Below are 17,760 nucleotides of genomic sequence, written 5' to 3'. Positions count from 1 at the left end.
TCTTTTTTCAGTATGGACTCTGCCTTCCTGTCCATTCCTGACAGTGTCAGATATAAAATATTTGAGTCACTGTGGGACCGTGATATATAGTATGGGGGGATTTGGTTCATAGGTTTCTCATTTTTATTTATTTATTTGTTTGTTTGTTTGTTTTATTTATATCCCACCTTGATTATTTTCATAAAATATTCAAGGCACAAACCTATTTAATATTTTTATGCTCCTATTTTATTTTATTTTTATTAGATTTATGTGCTGCCCATCTCATCTAGAGATTTTCTCTAGATTTTCTCATCTATTTTTCCCACAACAATTTGTGAGGTAGATTGGGCTGAGAGAGCATGACAGGCCCAAAGTCACCCATGCCTAAGGGAGCATTATAATTTCTCCTACTTTTTAACCTGGTGCCTTAAGCACTGGACCAAATTGGCTCTTTTTCATTTTCATCTCTATTATCCTTGGAGTTACAGTTTGATGTTAAAGAATTCTTAAAACGAAGACCATGTGAAAGACTTTTAGATGCAGATGGATTAAGCAATTCCATAATTACATTTCTTTTTAATCTTCAGTCATTTTCAGCTTTAACTACACTATTTGATTTTAAATATACCCTGGCCATTGATTTAATCTTTATTAATGTTTTTTTTTAAACTAAAGCATTGAATAATGAAAGTAGGAACTGCTTTGACACCAAAAAACCACATTGCAATAGCTTTTATTTTTACCATATTAACCATTATTTTATAACTTGTATAGCTTAATTGTCTAATGAATTCCAGGCTTTCCAAGATTAGGAGCTGCAAAATCCCTTGTGGTGCAATCTTCTACATTTTACTCTAAAATAATCTTCAGCGAAACTTCTAGATATGTAGTTATGCGATTGCAGCTACTTGAGTATATGGGAGTAATACATAATCAATTTACATAGTTAGTTCTTATAAAATACAGTAGATCTTTGTTTTCCTAGTAAGAGTGAATACTTATTTATTTATTAAACTCCCAATGACACCGATTGTTTTAAAAATATATATTATAAAAAATACAACTCTTCAAAAGAAATAATACAGGTAAGTCCTCAATTTACAACCATTCGGTTAATGACCATTTGAAGTTACGACCCTGAAAAATGTGACTTGTGACCAGTTTTCACCCTTACAAGCATTGCGACATCCCGATGGTCGCATGATCAAAATTTGGTTGCTTGGCAACTGGCTTGTATTTTTGGCAGGTGCACTGTCCTAGGGTCATGTGATCATCGTTGGTGACCTTCCCAGCCGCCTTCCAAAAAAGCAGAGTCAATGGGGGAAGCCAGATTCATTTAACAGCCACATGATTCCCTTAACAACTTTAGTAATTCACTTAATAACTGTGGCAAAAAGGTCATAACATGGAGCAAAACTCATTTAACAACCATCTTGCTTAGCAATGGAAGCTTGGGGCTGAATTGTGGTTGTAAACTGAGGACCACCTATATTGTATGCCATTTAATGAATAAATCATTATATAAGACATAAAACTTCAAAACATTACCAGTTTTAAATGTAAATTATTATTTCAATCACTAATAGCCATACATGGATGGATATCCTTTTTTGCTGAAAAGAATTGTGTGTTTTTTTCTGGGTTAGATAGTAAACATGAATTTTATAAAGCTGTCTTTCAAGCAAATACCCGCAGCATTATTTAGCCTCTAGTAAATTCAAAGCAAAGCAACTATTAAAATGCATATTTCTCATTACAGATTATGTAATTGAATGTACCTTTATCATTTTTAAACTCTATAGGAAGCAGTTTAATAGACCATTTTGAAGAAATAATAGCCTAAATGTGGGAATTCAATAGAGCATATTGTAAGAAATGCAGTAGAAGTTGCTAAGCAGCAGTGAGCTTCTCTTTTTATAATGAGCATCTTATAATCACATTCCCTAATAACCCTTCTAGTAAATGAAGTGTTGAGTATATTTTGGCTATATTAACCAACAATATAAAACACTGAACTTTTTTTGTTCCTTGGTATCTCAGTTTGTATACTCTTCTCTAACCCCTGTGAAAAACAAGGTATATAAAGGACTCACATTCATCTTTTGTTAAAAGAATACCATGATCATTTTAAATCACATATTTCCTTTTCGTAAAGTAATGGAGGTAATTTCATGTTTCATAATTCCATAGAAAAGAGCAATAAAAAGGCAGAGATCTGCTTCAGGTGTAACATAACTGAGCTGGGAGAAATGCTGTTAATTTTGCTTCATATTGTAATGAGGGGGATAACTGGTGGATGAAACAAGGTAGGATAACCCGTCAGTCTGCAAGATTTGCAAAATTGCCTGTCCCTGAGGGTATTTGCCCGTGGTATGTTCCAGCTCCCCTGTATTAAATAGTCTTATCTGGGGAGGACTTAAGATACATGTCTTTTCCATAGCAGTGCCTGCTCAATAGAACCTGCCCTGAGATGGGAGGGTCTCTATCTTCTAGTTTTTTAAGAAGACTTGGCTCTTCCTTGCTGGGCTAGCATTGGGGTTGGACCCAGCGCATCTGTAGTTTGATATAAGATTATTATAGCTCCTTGGCAAGAGTGTGATAGTTTTCTTAAAAAAAAATGGAGATTTTTTTAAAAAACATAGTTTTGGTTGTTAGCTATCCAGGATTACCTTGTATAAAATGGTCATATAAATCTTAGCTCAAAGCTAGCTAGTCTAGATCCACCTTTTTACAAGTTGGTAAGTAACTAATTTACTGTAGTGCCATGGAAACCACCTCTAAAAGCTTTTAGAAATGAGACTGACATATGGAAGCTTATCAGAAGTTAAATTGAGGGTTTATATTCACAGCATTTCCGTTGTCTACTAAAGAAGTTACCTTGTCAAAGAAGGAAATAAGGTCTGTCTTCTACTACATTTTTTTTATGAAACCATACTGACGTTTAGCAATCACAACATTGTCTTCAAGATGGTTATAAATGGCCTGCTTTATTATCTTTATTATCTGCTCTAACGTATTTCCAGGTATTGAGGACGAGGGTCATTGGTCTATAATTCCTGAGATTTTCTCTTGAGGATACTTTTCTTCAAAAACAACAACAAAAAAAAACCCACCTCCCCTGGCATGTTTTCAGTTTTCCAGAACTACTCAAAGATTATTATTCTCCAAATGGAGAATTCTTAACAGATGATCGTAAGAAAAGAGAAAACCACAACTTCTACTTTGCTTCTGTTTTTACATTCAAAGGATGTAAAATCTTGAGTAGCATACACTGGGTTTAAATATAGTAAAGGAAGGTACAATTCAGTAAGGATATGATACTGTAAAGGATCTTTTAGCTAAAATCCTTGGTCCTGAAAAATAACCTAAAATATTAAAGAAATGAGGCAGAAATGACTATTATGAAAACATACTTTAAGACCAGGAAACAGAAGGTGTGAGAAAGAAGCTAAGACTGACATGTCCCTAATTCATTGGAGTATAAGAGGGTGGGAGGGGAAAATTAAGACTTTCAAGATTCTGTTCAAATTGATCAATATCAATAAAATATAGCCTTTGCATCTGTTTCTTTACCTGGCCTACCTTAAGGGCTGACAACATACTATTCTTAATTTCATCTTACTTAAGAAGTCCCAGCTGGTTGCCGCAGCATCTTTGGCTTTAAGGATTTCTCTCATGACATTTTCCTTATTATTTATTTTACTTTATTCAAATTGTTTTTATTAGCCATGATTTGTTTTTTTTACTAGATCTTTTGTTAAAACATGAAATCTAACAGCATGATTACTTGTACCCAAAGTTCTTTCAAATTTAATATCTTCAGTCAGCTCCTCTATTAGTAAGGACCAAATCCAAGGTAGCAGATGTTCTACATTTATTTAAGTTTATTTACCACCAATACAGTCAAATATTCCGACTTGTTTCTAGCAGAATAAGTCTCTCAATAAATGCCTGGATAGTTGAAGTATCCTATCATAGCTGTTTCTTGGTTTTTTGAGGATTCAGTTATCTGTTTAATAAATCTTTTTCTACTTCTGATTTGTTTGGTGGTCTGCAGTAAATTCTGAATAAGAAGTTCTTCTGTTATATCACCCTTTTATCTTAACTGGTTTCCACATCAGGTCAGTGCACTTCTGTTCATAGAGATTAATATATAAATCTATGACAGCTTTTCTCTTGTGTTGCCCTTTACTTTGAAAGTAGCTGTACCCATCAAGAATGTATTCCACTGCTGGAACTCATCCTACTATGTTTCTATAATCCCTATTATGTTATACTTGTCCTGATGCCACGATTCATCTGATTTTGCCTCTTACCCATTTTGTGTGCAGTATATAGCAACATTTAAGATAATGGGTCAGACTTCCTGTGTTCATTCCCCCTTTTCTTTTTTGCCTTTATTTCATTTATTTCTTGATTAAGCTAGTAATTTCCAGAACATTTTGTCTTGGTCCATTATTCAATCCATTACTTACCAATTCATTACTTGCCAATTCACTATTTCTATTACAACTACTACCTCTTTGTATTGTAGTTTAAATAAATAAAAAGCATCTGTATTTCTGTAATGGACCTAAATATAGTTCTGAGTAAAGAACTATAGCTGGTACAGAACACAGCAAGGAGGCTGGTAAATGTATTTTCTACAATTCTTCATCAAAATGACCAGAATGGCTTCCAGACAGCTCATGTACCAAGTTCAAGGGATGATAAATAATTTGGATTAAGCATCTGTAAATCAGTTTAAATCTGGTTCATGTCCAGGCTCCTAAGGTGTGATATATAACTTGCCATGAAGAAGGAAGGAAGGAAGGAAGGAAGGAAGGAAGGAAGGAAGGAAGGAAATGAATTTATTTCAAATCAACAATACCAACAAATCAGTTCTGTTCAATAAAACAAGCATTGTATACCATCATTTTTTTAAAAAGTGAATTTTAAAGACTGAATATTTTAAATATATTTCTTATGTGCTATTGCATATGTATACAAATCTTGCCTTCATCTTTCAAAATCTGGAATGTTATACACACATTACAAACTTAGTTAATGGAATCCACATTGTGACATGCAGAATAGGTGAGTTTAAAATTGATATGTTTTCTTCTGGTTGGCAAAAATACCGTTGCAGAAAATGGGCACAATATTGCTTCCATTTTTTGGATGATGCACAGCATGTCACCTGATTTGGTCTAATATAGGGATTGCACTCTGATCTAGACTGAGAAAAAAACAGCTGTATAATTAATGTATATATTTTATTCCTTGTTTTTAATGTTATATTTATGAGATGCATTTTAACAGAAGTATATACTTTATTTAATATGATTTACTTTCTCTTTAAACAGTGAAAAAATATTTTAATTTGGCTTAAAGTTTACATTTAAAGCAAGTTACTTATTTAAAGTATCTTTAGAAGTTTCCTGGGCATTTTAAAACCGTTTCCTAAATTTTTTCCTAAACTTTCTGATTTTTAGAATGGATAATGCGGAGGCCTGTTTTATTTTAAGCAGCCGTTTTGAAGTGGACAGAACTGCAGCGGTAGGTTCCAAATATATCTATATATGCTTTTACAAATTTGTTTTATATATGTTTTTTTATGTTTTTATGGTTAAGTTAATTGGTCAGAAATGAAAGAGCTCTGTGGTTACTATGAGTCAACATTGATTAGACAACATAATTAATCAATGTAATATGGAGTTTTTTGAGCTGGATAAAAATACAGATATGTTTATATATGTGTTGAGTCTTCTTTATATATGAAGACATATATTATTAAAATGTATATTAAGTCCTCTTAATATATGATAAATGAACCTATTTTAGTATCATGACTTCATATAGTCAATTTTGTAATAAAATGATTAGAATAGTAATTGCTCCCTTATAAGCTGACTATTTTTAAAACTAGACTTCCGACTTTAATACTCTCACATTGTGAAACAATTCCATCAGACAGTAGAATAGCTAAATCATTCAAGGAAAATCCAAGTAGTAGTCATTACTTATCCTTACTCTAAGTCAGTTATTTTTTTCTTCCTCATTTTTTTTAGTCTTCAGGAAATGTTTTACATATTGTTTTATTTATTGAGCCACATATTGCAGAAAAAAATCATGTAGTTTACTTTAAAATATATGGAGTATTTTAATGTATTATATATATAGTGTGTGTTTTACTTAATTGTTTAATCATTTGAATTTTATTATAAACTAGCTGGAGATTTTAAAAAACAAGTGGAGTATAAATGTTTTAAATGCACAACAAGATTCAACTGGCATAATTTAAGATAGAGTCACCTTATATGGATTAGATTTTAACATATATTCTGACCTGCATGACAACACTGCCTAGTATTTCCTGTTGTATGAATAAATATTAATAGCAATACTTAGGGATTTTCTTAAGCTTGTCCTATCATTATTCTAAGTGAGAAGCCCTTGATAAATTTCCAGAGGATCCTAGATTTCTTTAGCCCATAGTTTGTTCAAGCTATAGTTACAGTATGTTTTTGAAAGCCATGTTCCATTTCAACCTGATCTTGTAAAGGTTACTCTAGTCAAAAGATTTCTGTGTTCCAAGATCAAACTGTGGAAGTGACAGCCTTAATGCCAATTTCATTAGTATTTGCATTAGTATCAGTGATGTTCTGTTTGCTTACCTCATTTCACATTCTGCTGGTTAGCTTAGGTTTTCAGATTCATCTATCTAGGTTTCTGGCAACATGGTTGCTTGGTAAGAAATGTTTACTCTTGTAATTCCTTGCATATTCCAAATCATGTCTAATGTTCAGAATGTGGGAGGAATGAATGACTGATCTTTATTTTGCTTATCCTGGTTTGTAGTGTTGACAACCTTAACCACATTACACATGCAGTAAAAGAACACAAGACATTTAAAAATATCTTGCCATTCTTTCCAGTAAGATTGAGGCCATCTTATTGAAATTGCAAACAATGTTTAATTTGTTGGGCACCATAGCTACCACATTCCTTTGTTATAATCTAAGCGCTATTTTGCTGTTTCATGGGCAGTGTTTAGGAAACGGTCTGGACTTTCTGATTAGAATCAGATTGAGAAAAGAACTGAGATGGTTTTCACAATTCTACTTGACTTGAATTTCATACATTACTGAATGACATGTAGGAGTTCCAGGCCTATGTGCTTGTCCATTCTTTCCTCTATAACATATGTATGATTTATGTACCAGTGATAATTGCTGTAGGAATTGGGTAATTTTACATAGGAAGGAAGATTAACGTATGCCACATTTGTCATAAGTAAGATTACAAAACCAGAGTTTGCTGTATCACTTGAGCCAAATATCATTTTTGCATCTTTTTTTCTCCCCTATAACCAGTGCCTATGGGGAAGGGCCTTGTCGTGGCGGCACTGCTTATACTAACGCTTCCCCTTTTTTATGGTATTTTATTTATTTATTTATTTATAAAATTTATATAGTCACCCATATCACCTGAGTCAACTCTATGTGGTGCACAACAGTGTCACAAAATATGTCACTTCTGCACTTCAGTCCAGAAAACGGACCTTCAACTGAATTGCTGGCAATAAATTATGTCTTTGTCCCCTAGCTTTCTTTTGATTCTTCTGAGTCTCACTTGATTGCACACAGAAAAAATAAACCAAAAGGAAAGGTTGTGGTTGCATAAAACTCCAAGCTGATTGAAAAGTATTTGTTTCCCCTATTTGGAAAGAAATAAAAATATTAGTGGTGAAATGACACTATATGGATGTCATAGCATTGATAACTGAGACAAAGCATAAGGCTCACAGTAGATTTATTATCATATTATTGTGATGTGCTTCCTAATCTACCAAAGCCCTGTATATATAATCTTTTATCAACTGCACTGTTGTTTAACTGCTGCTTTTGGCTCTTTTTCCATTTGATTGCTTTTGGTTTTATATCTATCATCTTCTGCTTTTATTGCTTTGTCATAATCTATCCTGACAGTTTTATTGAAGGGGAGCATGAACATTCATGTTTTAAATAACTCATTTAGTTCTCCACAAATTCTTTGTTTTTCCTTCATCAAGAGGATAGATGTTAGAATTTAGGCTATATGAAAATATTAACAGTGATGATGGCAATAATGATGTTGCTGATTTATATGGAATAACATGATAAACAGGATAATGCTGTATTTATATAATATGCATTCTGCTGATCAGAAAAAACAGAGAACTAGGTAGAGATTTTGCAGATACATATGACTATGATTTCAAAAAGAATGCTTGTATTTCTAGTCTATTTCCAAATTATGTATAGTGAGAATTATTAGCACATAATAAAAAGTAAATCAAATAATTTGAAAACAGGTAACTATTAATCTTTTAGAAAAAGAGATTTGTGAAATCTTAAACACTAATTTTATTATTGCACACCTCCCCTACCCAAAGCAACAACATCAGTAATAATTCATTAACTTGACTGAAATAAGGCCATCTTCTTTGTAACATTTTTAAAATTCTCTTCAAAATGGAATTATTCAAAATGCATCAAGAGCATAAATAAAAGATACAGAATATAGACAACAAAAACACACAGAATTGTCTTCTATTTTGCTGAGCAGCAGTAGTTTAGTATTATAAATCTTAACTGATTTCTTTAGAAAACTCTGTTTCTTATTCCTGAAGACTCTTTATTAATATCACTAAGCGCCCTGATAAATCAGAAAATAACTTATCCATTCAATGAATTTAACCCATTCCACCATATTTATATACTTCAGCACATTCTATCTATCTATCTATCTATCTATCTATCTATCTATCTATCTATCTATCTATCTATCTATCTATCTATCTATCTATCTATTAAAAAGAAATACTTGCTTAATTGGAATCACTGCAAAATTCTTGAGGAAATATGGAAGACTTTGAATTGATTAGACCTTATGTTTAAAGATCTTTTCAGCTATGTAGTTATTTTACTTCCAGGATTTTATTTACAATATAATTTCCTTGCTACGACTGATATTAACAAATTAATAAAAAACACAGAGAATTGAAAATTAGCTAAACAGGAATATTAGATATTATCCAATCAAGATTGTTTCATAAAAGTAAATATGTGGTTTTATATCATTTGATATTACTTTAAATTTAATAAATTGTGCATTTCCTGTATTGCCTGAGGTTTTTAAAGAAATTTATAAAAACTAAAAACAAATAGAGGAATAGAGAATTTTGTTGCTTATGCCTTTCCTTTGCATTTTTAATGTATTACGATGATGTAGTTGTGGGGATAGCTGTTTTCTAGCCAATCTTATTGTTGGTCCATGTAGATCAGACATGTCATACTCGCGACGTCATGTGACGTTGCGCAACGTATCAGAGCTTTTTCGCCATTGCCGGCAATGGGGTGGGCGCGGCTCCGGTATGATGAAACTGGCCCTTGGGCCGGCAGTTTGACACCCCTGATGTAGACTATTGCAGACTATCTGCAAGATTTTTTTCCCAGGAGAAATACTCACTGGATATTACTCTAGTAAAAATCTGTGTGACTATAAGTGTAATACTTTTTTTTTCTTGAACATTCAGAAATTAGCTCAGCTCTGTATTGTCAGGGGTGAACCACAAATTTCTCCATACAAGTTGCTTGGAAAGAATTCCCTCTTCAATCAATTAGAATAAAATGGATGTTAATATCTACTTTCACAGGGGTCTGTCCATGTAAGCTGTGATTAAACAGAGAACACACTTTGATTTTTAAGCAACTGTACTTTAGCTTGACGTATTTATCATAATCTTCAGACTGTCAAGCAAAAGGTATGAAGTAGGGAAGTAAGATTAGTACTTAAGGGACTTAAGCTAGGAACAATAGAAATGCATGAGAAGTAATTCAGACCCAGCTTAATACTACATTGGTAGTAAATACCTCATACCTCATTGCAGCACAGTTCCTCTCAATATTACCTGAGAAGGACAATAAGAAATGCTCTGGAGAAGTTAAAGGTCAGCTGTCACAGAGACTTCTCAGTGTTCAATTTCAAGCATCATTTATTCAAGCTGAGCAAGAAAATTGCAATATAAACCGCACCCACTAAAATTGTTTTGAAAACATCCCCCTCTGATTGTTTATTATTCTTTAGTATTAACAGCTGAGAATAAAAATGTACTAATCAATAAAACTCTTCATTCTTGCTTGAAGAGTTCAAAAACCTAGAATTTAGCTATCTAGGCTGCTTTTAATTCTAAGCCAAAATACTTCATCCTACTTCTGTTGCCTTTAATTTGAAAGTATTAATTGTCCTTAACTTTTCAAATGAATTTTTTCTTTCTTTATCAGACCATATAAGCCTTTCTTATCTGCTGACATCACACAATATAAATGAATTATACTATTCTCTTTCTCTTTTCTTAGCCAAGCAACTTTATGACTAGACAATCCATTCCATTTCCTAGCATCATTAGGTCCTGTAAATTATTCTGTCTTGTATTTTTCAGAAGACAATTGAAAAATATAAAAAAAAACCTGATACGGAGCTCAAAAGAACAATGTCTTAGAATTTAGAAGCATTTTTTAAAAGGAACATTTTAATGTGCTGAAATTTTGCAATTTCCTAATAGAAGTTTTCAGTCAAGCTCTTTATGTTTGCTAAGAGCAACTGGTTGTAAAGTACTGAAATGAAAGTGAAGATCTTAAAAAAATAAAATAAAATGAATTAATTGATCTATTATTCTGTTGATAATTCTTCCAATAATTTCCATTTGTGTGTATATGCACGTGTGAAAATTTTCTGTTAAAACTGTTTTGATTCCAAATACTTAGCAATGTGCTTTCATTATGCACGCACATGTAAATCTCTCTTCTTCGTGTGCATGTTTCTCTCTCTTTCTCTCTCCCTCCCTCCCTCTCCCTCTCCCTCTCCCTCTCCCTCTCCTCTCCTCTCCTCTCCTCTCCTCTCCTCTCCTCTATAGGTGTATTTTCTCTGCTTATAATCATGTATTAGAAAACATTCCACAAAGGGATGTTTTCTTGCACATGAAAATATATTCTGAGTTTTTTATATGGATAGGATAGGATAGGATAGGATAATAGAATTTGGGAGCAAGCATTTGATTTCTGACTTTCATTGGATGTAACAATTCTAACTGTTTATTATATGGCAGTATGTATGAATTGCAGAAGATTATCAGCCAGATGTTTGCTGTGTATATGGTTTTATCTTTGCTATTGAGATTTCTCCTTTTATGAAATCTACGTAACTTTTAATGCAGTCCAATTTCTCTTCAAAGATGTCATAATAAAACAGTTACTATTTTGAGACAGTGTAGTCTTATGTAATGGGATCTACAAGCCAGTGGCTCCCAGTTCAAATCTTGTACTATCTAATAATTCCCATGTAGAGATGATAATATTCAAAAATGCACTACATAAGTTAAATAAAGATAAAAAAGGAAATTTGCAAGGGTAAGATATCTCATTCCCAAATTGCTTTGAAAACATTCATAAGCTACCTGAGTTCCAGAAGCTCAGAGTGTAAGTCATACTAAAGGCATTTAAGGGGAAATCTGGTCTGAATCATTTTGCGTTATTTTTAACAGCAGTATTTACTTATGAATTCTGCTATAATTGGCACAAATCTATGGAATATTCTTATGTTTGAAAAATAATTTAAAATACAGAAACTAGAAGCTAAAAGACTCTTGATGCTGGCAAAAGCATGTGTCAGATAAAGTTTTTTTTTAAGAGCACTTTGTCATCTACACATGAGCAATTATATTAATATGGTCAATTTTGCCTCTTGTCTTAAACTTTCTAACATGCTGTTTTGTATTTTATTCTAGGACCATCAAACCATTTTAAGAGCATGGGCAGTTAAAGATTTTGCTCCAAATTGTCCATTGTATGTTCAGATACTGAAGCCTGAAAATAAGTTTCATATTAAATTTGCAGGTAAGTCTGATACCTTATTGACTCTTGTTGAGATGTAGAGTTGGATAATTCTTTCTCTTCTGATCAATGCCATTTAATGTTTTCTGCAATAAGAATGGTGTGGGCAACATTCAGGCCAAATGTGGCCCACAAGACGTAAATTATTAAGACTTAATTTAAACCCAACTTCCCACAAGAGAAGCTGCATCAGGACTTTATTTAAATGAGCCCAAACACACTGCAGCAACCCAGAACAGCAGAAAAAAGAAATGGAGCATCTATACAACACATTTCAACAAAATGGATACCCAACCAACTTTATCAAAAAGTCCCTGACCACTCAACCCAATACAGCACAACCAACACAAACCCTAATAGAACTATACTGCCATACATGAAGAATATCTCAAAAACCACCAACAGACTACTACAACGACATGGAATCAGCGTAGCACACAAGCCAACTAAAGCCCTTCAAAACATCCTGAGTAAACCAAAAGACCCAGGAACCCCACAAGAAGAAACAGGAGTCATCTACAACATACAGTTAAGAACTGCAGGCAGAAGACAGGCAGAACACATCCATAAACATCAACTAGCAGTCAGAAGACATGATGAAAATTCTTTAATTTCACAACATATAGACAGATTAACCATGGTTTCAATTGGGAAAATGTGACAATCCTAGACCAGGGAAATCCAAAAAGACCAGGGAATTTCTAGAAGCCTGGTACCCTGACAAATTATCTATCAATCGACACATAGACATTAACAACATCTATAGACTATGCAAAAGAGACAATCAACCAGCCCCAAAGGGGGGGGGAATACCTAAGCACCATCTCCACCAGCAATCAGCATCCAGATCAGCATAAATTAATTCCAAGGTTAACTTCAGACCAACAATCTTGATACCCCAGTCAAGAAACTGCCAAAGAGCCAACAGTAAACACCCCAATCAAAGAATCTCTAAGACCACCCCCACCAACACTGATAGGCAAGCCATCAGAATATAAACTGATGGTCAACAGCACTCCTTACTAGCACTGATGATGTTACCAAGTTTGGGTAATGAAACATCTGCATGAAAACAAGCAATCTCAGAGAGCACCAAGGAACCTTCACTTAATTTATTCCCCAGCATCCTTAGATCACTCTACTCAAACTCAGTAAAACAAACAAATAAAATCATCGAATCTCATAGTGCATTTTGTTTTGTTTTAATTCAAAGTTACCCTTAAACCCACCACCTTGGTTTTTTTACTTTTGCTTTTTTCCCTTAAGGCCCCACAAATGGCCTGAAACTGGTTATCAGAATCAGTAATTTCTATTGGTTGAAATCCTTTTGTGCTAGTTCATTTGAAGATACTACAAAAAGACACCTATCCGAAATAAAGAAGACCATCAGCAGATGAATGAACCAGAGGGTATTGCATCTATCATGGAAAAACCCAATGAAAAAGACAAGAGACAGCAACACAAAACAATAATTCTTACTTTAAGATTCTGAGGTTTATTTCAGCAGTAATTTGGAACACACACATAAACATCACTTATATTAAAAACCCATTGCAATGAGGTCCAATGACATAGCACAGTCATGGCGAACCTTTTAGAGACCGTGCCCAAAAACCGCCCCACCTGCCCCCGAACCCCCCCACTTTGCACCTGCCCCGCCTGCCCACAGGGCCACCCACTGCCTCCATGGCCTTCTGCAGCAGATCGCCCAGGGGGCCCTGCAGCGCCATGGCGACCACACCCTCCACCGCACCCCGCAGCATCATCTGTGTGCAATGGGGTGCGAGGGCGGAGTCTTGTCCCCACTGCCCGGCTGCCATGTCCTTGGCTGTGCTGCTCCATGCGGGCCATGTCTGCGGGCGACTCCCCTGTGGGGGCTGCTGGTGAGGGGGCCGCAGAGGGGAGGCGGGGCTGGTGTGACAACGTGTGTGCCCATAGAGAGGGCTCTGAGTGCCGCCTCGGGCATGTGTGACATAGGTTTGCCACCACTGACATAGCAGTTCCAATAAGGACAGCTATAGGCCAGTGGCAAATCAATCAGTCCCATCCCAATCTCTTATACCCTTTCCCGTCCTAAAACGACAGACAGATGGTCAGCAATCTTACACTTTCTGCTGACCCTTTGCTGAACTTAACTTTCCACATACTTGTGTACATTGGAACCGCATCCATCAGCTACTTTCAGTTCCCTATTTCTTACAGTTCCAGTCCTTATGTTCTAAATATATTTAAAACAAGCAAGCTTAGCAGAATCATATTAAGTAAAATACAGTTGTAGTTTAGATTACAAATAGTTCCTTCGGATTGTAAAACTGAGCATAGCACAAACTTTGGTTCAATACTTTTTCCATGAGGCCTGATTTAGTTCCTGGGCCTAAACCTTGCATAGAAGAACAATAGCCAATATTTTCGTTTTCCACACATCCAAACTCCAGCCAGAGGAGGGAGATACCAGTGCAAAGTTAGGCCAAGCAGACGGTGGCCTTTAATCATTTCTAACTTGGAAAATCCAGTGGAATCTCCAGAAAAGCATCTTCCCCTTCCTGTGATGCAGGCAGCTTGGATTCATCACAAAAAAAATCAACCTGCCAAATGTCAGCTCAGCTATGGGCTTTGCCATTTTAGGTTTTTAGACAAAAAGTTGCAGGTAACCATTTTCACAATTTTTTGGAAAATGCAGATTAGACAGATTAGAAGGAAATTGGACCCTTAGATGACACTTGCGTTTACTACATAATTTTTTTTTGGCATTGGATTTGCATCCCTCACTAGCGTTATATATGTCTCTAAGAGTTCAGAAATAGTTATGAAAGTGATGATTGAGGTTGTTTGATTGAATTTATATAGCCACCAATCTCGCAATTTATATAGCCACCAATCTCGCACTGCAGTGCATGAAACGAAAAACCCCAAACATTCAAAATAATTTAAAAAAATGAAAACCAATTAAAATAAGTAAAACCATAACAGTAATAATAATAATAACCAAAACTATAGGAGAGTAAATGCGGAATGTAATGAACAATGCAACCAATTAAATGGGCTTCACGATTCCATGGATCCTGATGGCAAAGCAGATTTGAATGGCCTTCTAAAAAGGCAGCAGGATTGAAGCCAATCTAACTTTAGATGGAATCATGTAAATACTTGACTTATTTGATTTTTTTTTCATTCATTCAATTTTAAGTCCCATTGCGTTTAGAGCAACACACACATCCACATCAAGAAGTCTTCAAGCAGGCTCACTTAATTTTTTACCCCAATACTTAGGGTGGGGGGAGGGAAGCCAAGTTATTAGTGCAGTACACAAACCATAATGGTCATAAACACCTGATCCTTGGTGTTGCACAAAGCAGGTAAAGCAAAAGACACGGTTCTTGATTCCCATCAAAATGCATTATTTAATCAAGGGGCCTAAAACCATGCCAACTTTGTCTGAACTTGTGGGACAAGCAGAAATAATTGGAGATGGGAAAACGTGAAAATCATTCAGCCCTGTGCCATGAAATATTTTATATGTGACAACCAGCCCCTTGAATTGCATCCAGAAAACTATTGACAATGTAGTCAGCATAGTAGAGGCGCAATGTGCTCATTATACTGAAAAAGAATCTTAACAAGAACATTGGGTTGACCAGAGGTTGAACTATATAACTGATTATCATCAGTGTATGGATGATAACTGACCCTGTGATGTTGGATAATCTCACTGGATACACAACAACTTCTTTAAGATCAGATAGGACCCTCTGCTCTTGGAGAACGAATTTGAAACCGCCTGAACAATGTGAATCACACATTGTCTCTGTTCAGTCTTCACTGAATAGGAGGGTGCATCACTATTTCATGCCTGAAATAAAACCAAGAAGAAATGCAGTGGTAAATTTGCATCTAGACCATGCCAATTAGAATGCAGATAGGTGGTCACACAATTAAATCTTTGGAGCAAAGCAAGAAAATGCATGTTTTGCACTTAAAGCTAGGCTACAAACAAATGACTTCCCACTCGTGTAGAAACATATTTTATTAATTTACTACAAAATCATCTAACTCTATAATACCATGATACAGTCCACCCAGAGTTTATGATTTTGTGTAAGCCTTCCAAGGAACTGTACTGATAACTAACATACTTATCATACTGATTTTATGATTAATATTACTAGAATGTTTAGAAAAAATAATTGATGAATCATCAATATACTTACAAAAAAATTTCAATTTCTCCAAACACAGTTTGAAAACTATTGATCTATCATATTCCATGTAATTTTCTTTTTTCCATTAGAAATCCCTAAGTGTTTTGTTGTTGTTGTTGTCCTTGTAGGGTTGACATTTAATTTTTATTTTCTGCACCTGATCCAATCTGTGATGACTTGCATATTGAATAATAAACATTAATGTTCTATTATTTATTCAAGATAAACAAAAGGTAGCTTTGTGTGTGCCATATATAGCTAAAACGCTCAGCATTTTTTTCTACAGTATTTATCTCTAAGAAAAATACTTTGTTTGGCTGAAATGGCTCTGCATGAATCAGATTGTAGTCTTGCAAGCCACTTTTATGAGCAAATAAAGGGGGAAGTTTGGCTTTTTTCCAAGAACATGGGGCTCCACCTTCAAAATAACCTGTGCTCAAAACCTATCAAACCACCCACAGTGTTTAATTAAAAGATTTCAAAATGGAATATAAATGAAAGAATATACATCAATAAAACGATTGGACATTGGGTTTCTGGTGCTTGTTTCTTGGATGCCTTTAAACCTCAAGAAAGTTATAATAACTTACATTATCATATTGCATGGGAAAACACACAAAACATGTAGTGGCATATATTTTTAGATTTTTCTAGTCAACAAGACCACTAGAAGACCAACTAACTGAGATGGAAGACCAGGCAATATTACTAATTGCTGCTGTTTTTACTATTCTGTTTCAACACCTACCATGTGAGGGATTCTAGAGAAGGCCCAAGGGATGCAATGCCTGGAGAGTTGGTCATCTAATCCTTTACCTAACTTTGGGAACACCTGAAAGTGGGGAGTTAGAATTGACAACTAATGGGGAGGATAGCTTGCACAGTTATCATTACATCCCTGGTGCTATCTGAGCTTGGTTGTTTTCCTGCAAGTGTTTCATTACCCAAACTAAGTAACATCATCAGTGCTAGTAAAGAGTGGAGTTTGCTCTCAGTTTATACTCTAGTGCAGTGGTAGCGAACCTATGGCACGGGTGCCAGAGGCGGCACTCAGAGCCCTTTCTGTGGGCACGCGCGCCGTCGCCCCAGTCCTAGGCCTTCAGCTGGGTTTTATAAAACCTTTTTGCTTTAGGTCTGCCGCCGTGTACAAAAAAAAAGGTTCAATCAATCAGTCAATTTCAACTTCTTGCGGGGGAAAAAAAAATCTTGCAAAGTTGGAATTGATTGATTGAATTTTTTAGTCCCACCCAGTCTGCCGTTACCACTGCAGCCACGCCCACCCAATGGGCCACACCCACCCAATTGCCACACCCACCCGGCACCCGGCGATGCATAAGTGGGTTTTGGGTTGCAGTTTGGGCACTTGGTCTCTAAAAGGTTCGCCATCACTGCTCTAGTGGCTTGCCTGGAAGTATTGGTGGGGGTGGTCTTAGTGTTTCTTTGGTTGAGCTGTTTACTGTTAGCTTGTTTGGCAATTCCTTGGTTCGGGTATTGTTTATTTGATTGTTGATATGATGTTAATCTTGATCAAGTAAAAGATACATATATTCTCCTTTATTTTTTCTCTCTAACTAGAGCAATATCCTATGTTGAGAGTCCATAGACTGCAAAGAATATAGACCTAAAATGAGCTGTGCTTAAGAGACTTTTGTAATAGGGATTTA

The 17,760-nt window shown here is 35.1% G+C and overlaps 1 protein-coding gene across 3 annotated transcripts in view; it reads left to right on the top strand.

The window, feature by feature from the left end:
* The window catches only part of KCNT2 (potassium sodium-activated channel subfamily T member 2), a 185,323-nt gene that overhangs the window by 107,661 nt on the left and 59,902 nt on the right, over positions 1-17,760 (top strand). For all 3 annotated transcript variants that reach the window (XM_015813744.1, XM_015813743.1, XM_015813742.1), the window contains exons 12-13: positions 5,457-5,520; positions 11,792-11,900. In XM_015813744.1, coding sequence (XP_015669230.1) covers positions 5,457-5,520; positions 11,792-11,900 — 173 coding nt within the window. The remainder of the gene's footprint in view (positions 1-5,456; positions 5,521-11,791; positions 11,901-17,760) is intronic.

Source organism: Protobothrops mucrosquamatus, unplaced genomic scaffold (assembly GCF_001527695.2).
Source record: "Protobothrops mucrosquamatus isolate PMUCROS unplaced genomic scaffold, P.Mucros_1.0 scaffold187, whole genome shotgun sequence".
Taxonomy (NCBI): domain Eukaryota; kingdom Metazoa; phylum Chordata; class Lepidosauria; order Squamata; family Viperidae; genus Protobothrops; species Protobothrops mucrosquamatus.
This window is presented reverse-complemented; position numbering and strand designations above follow the sequence as displayed.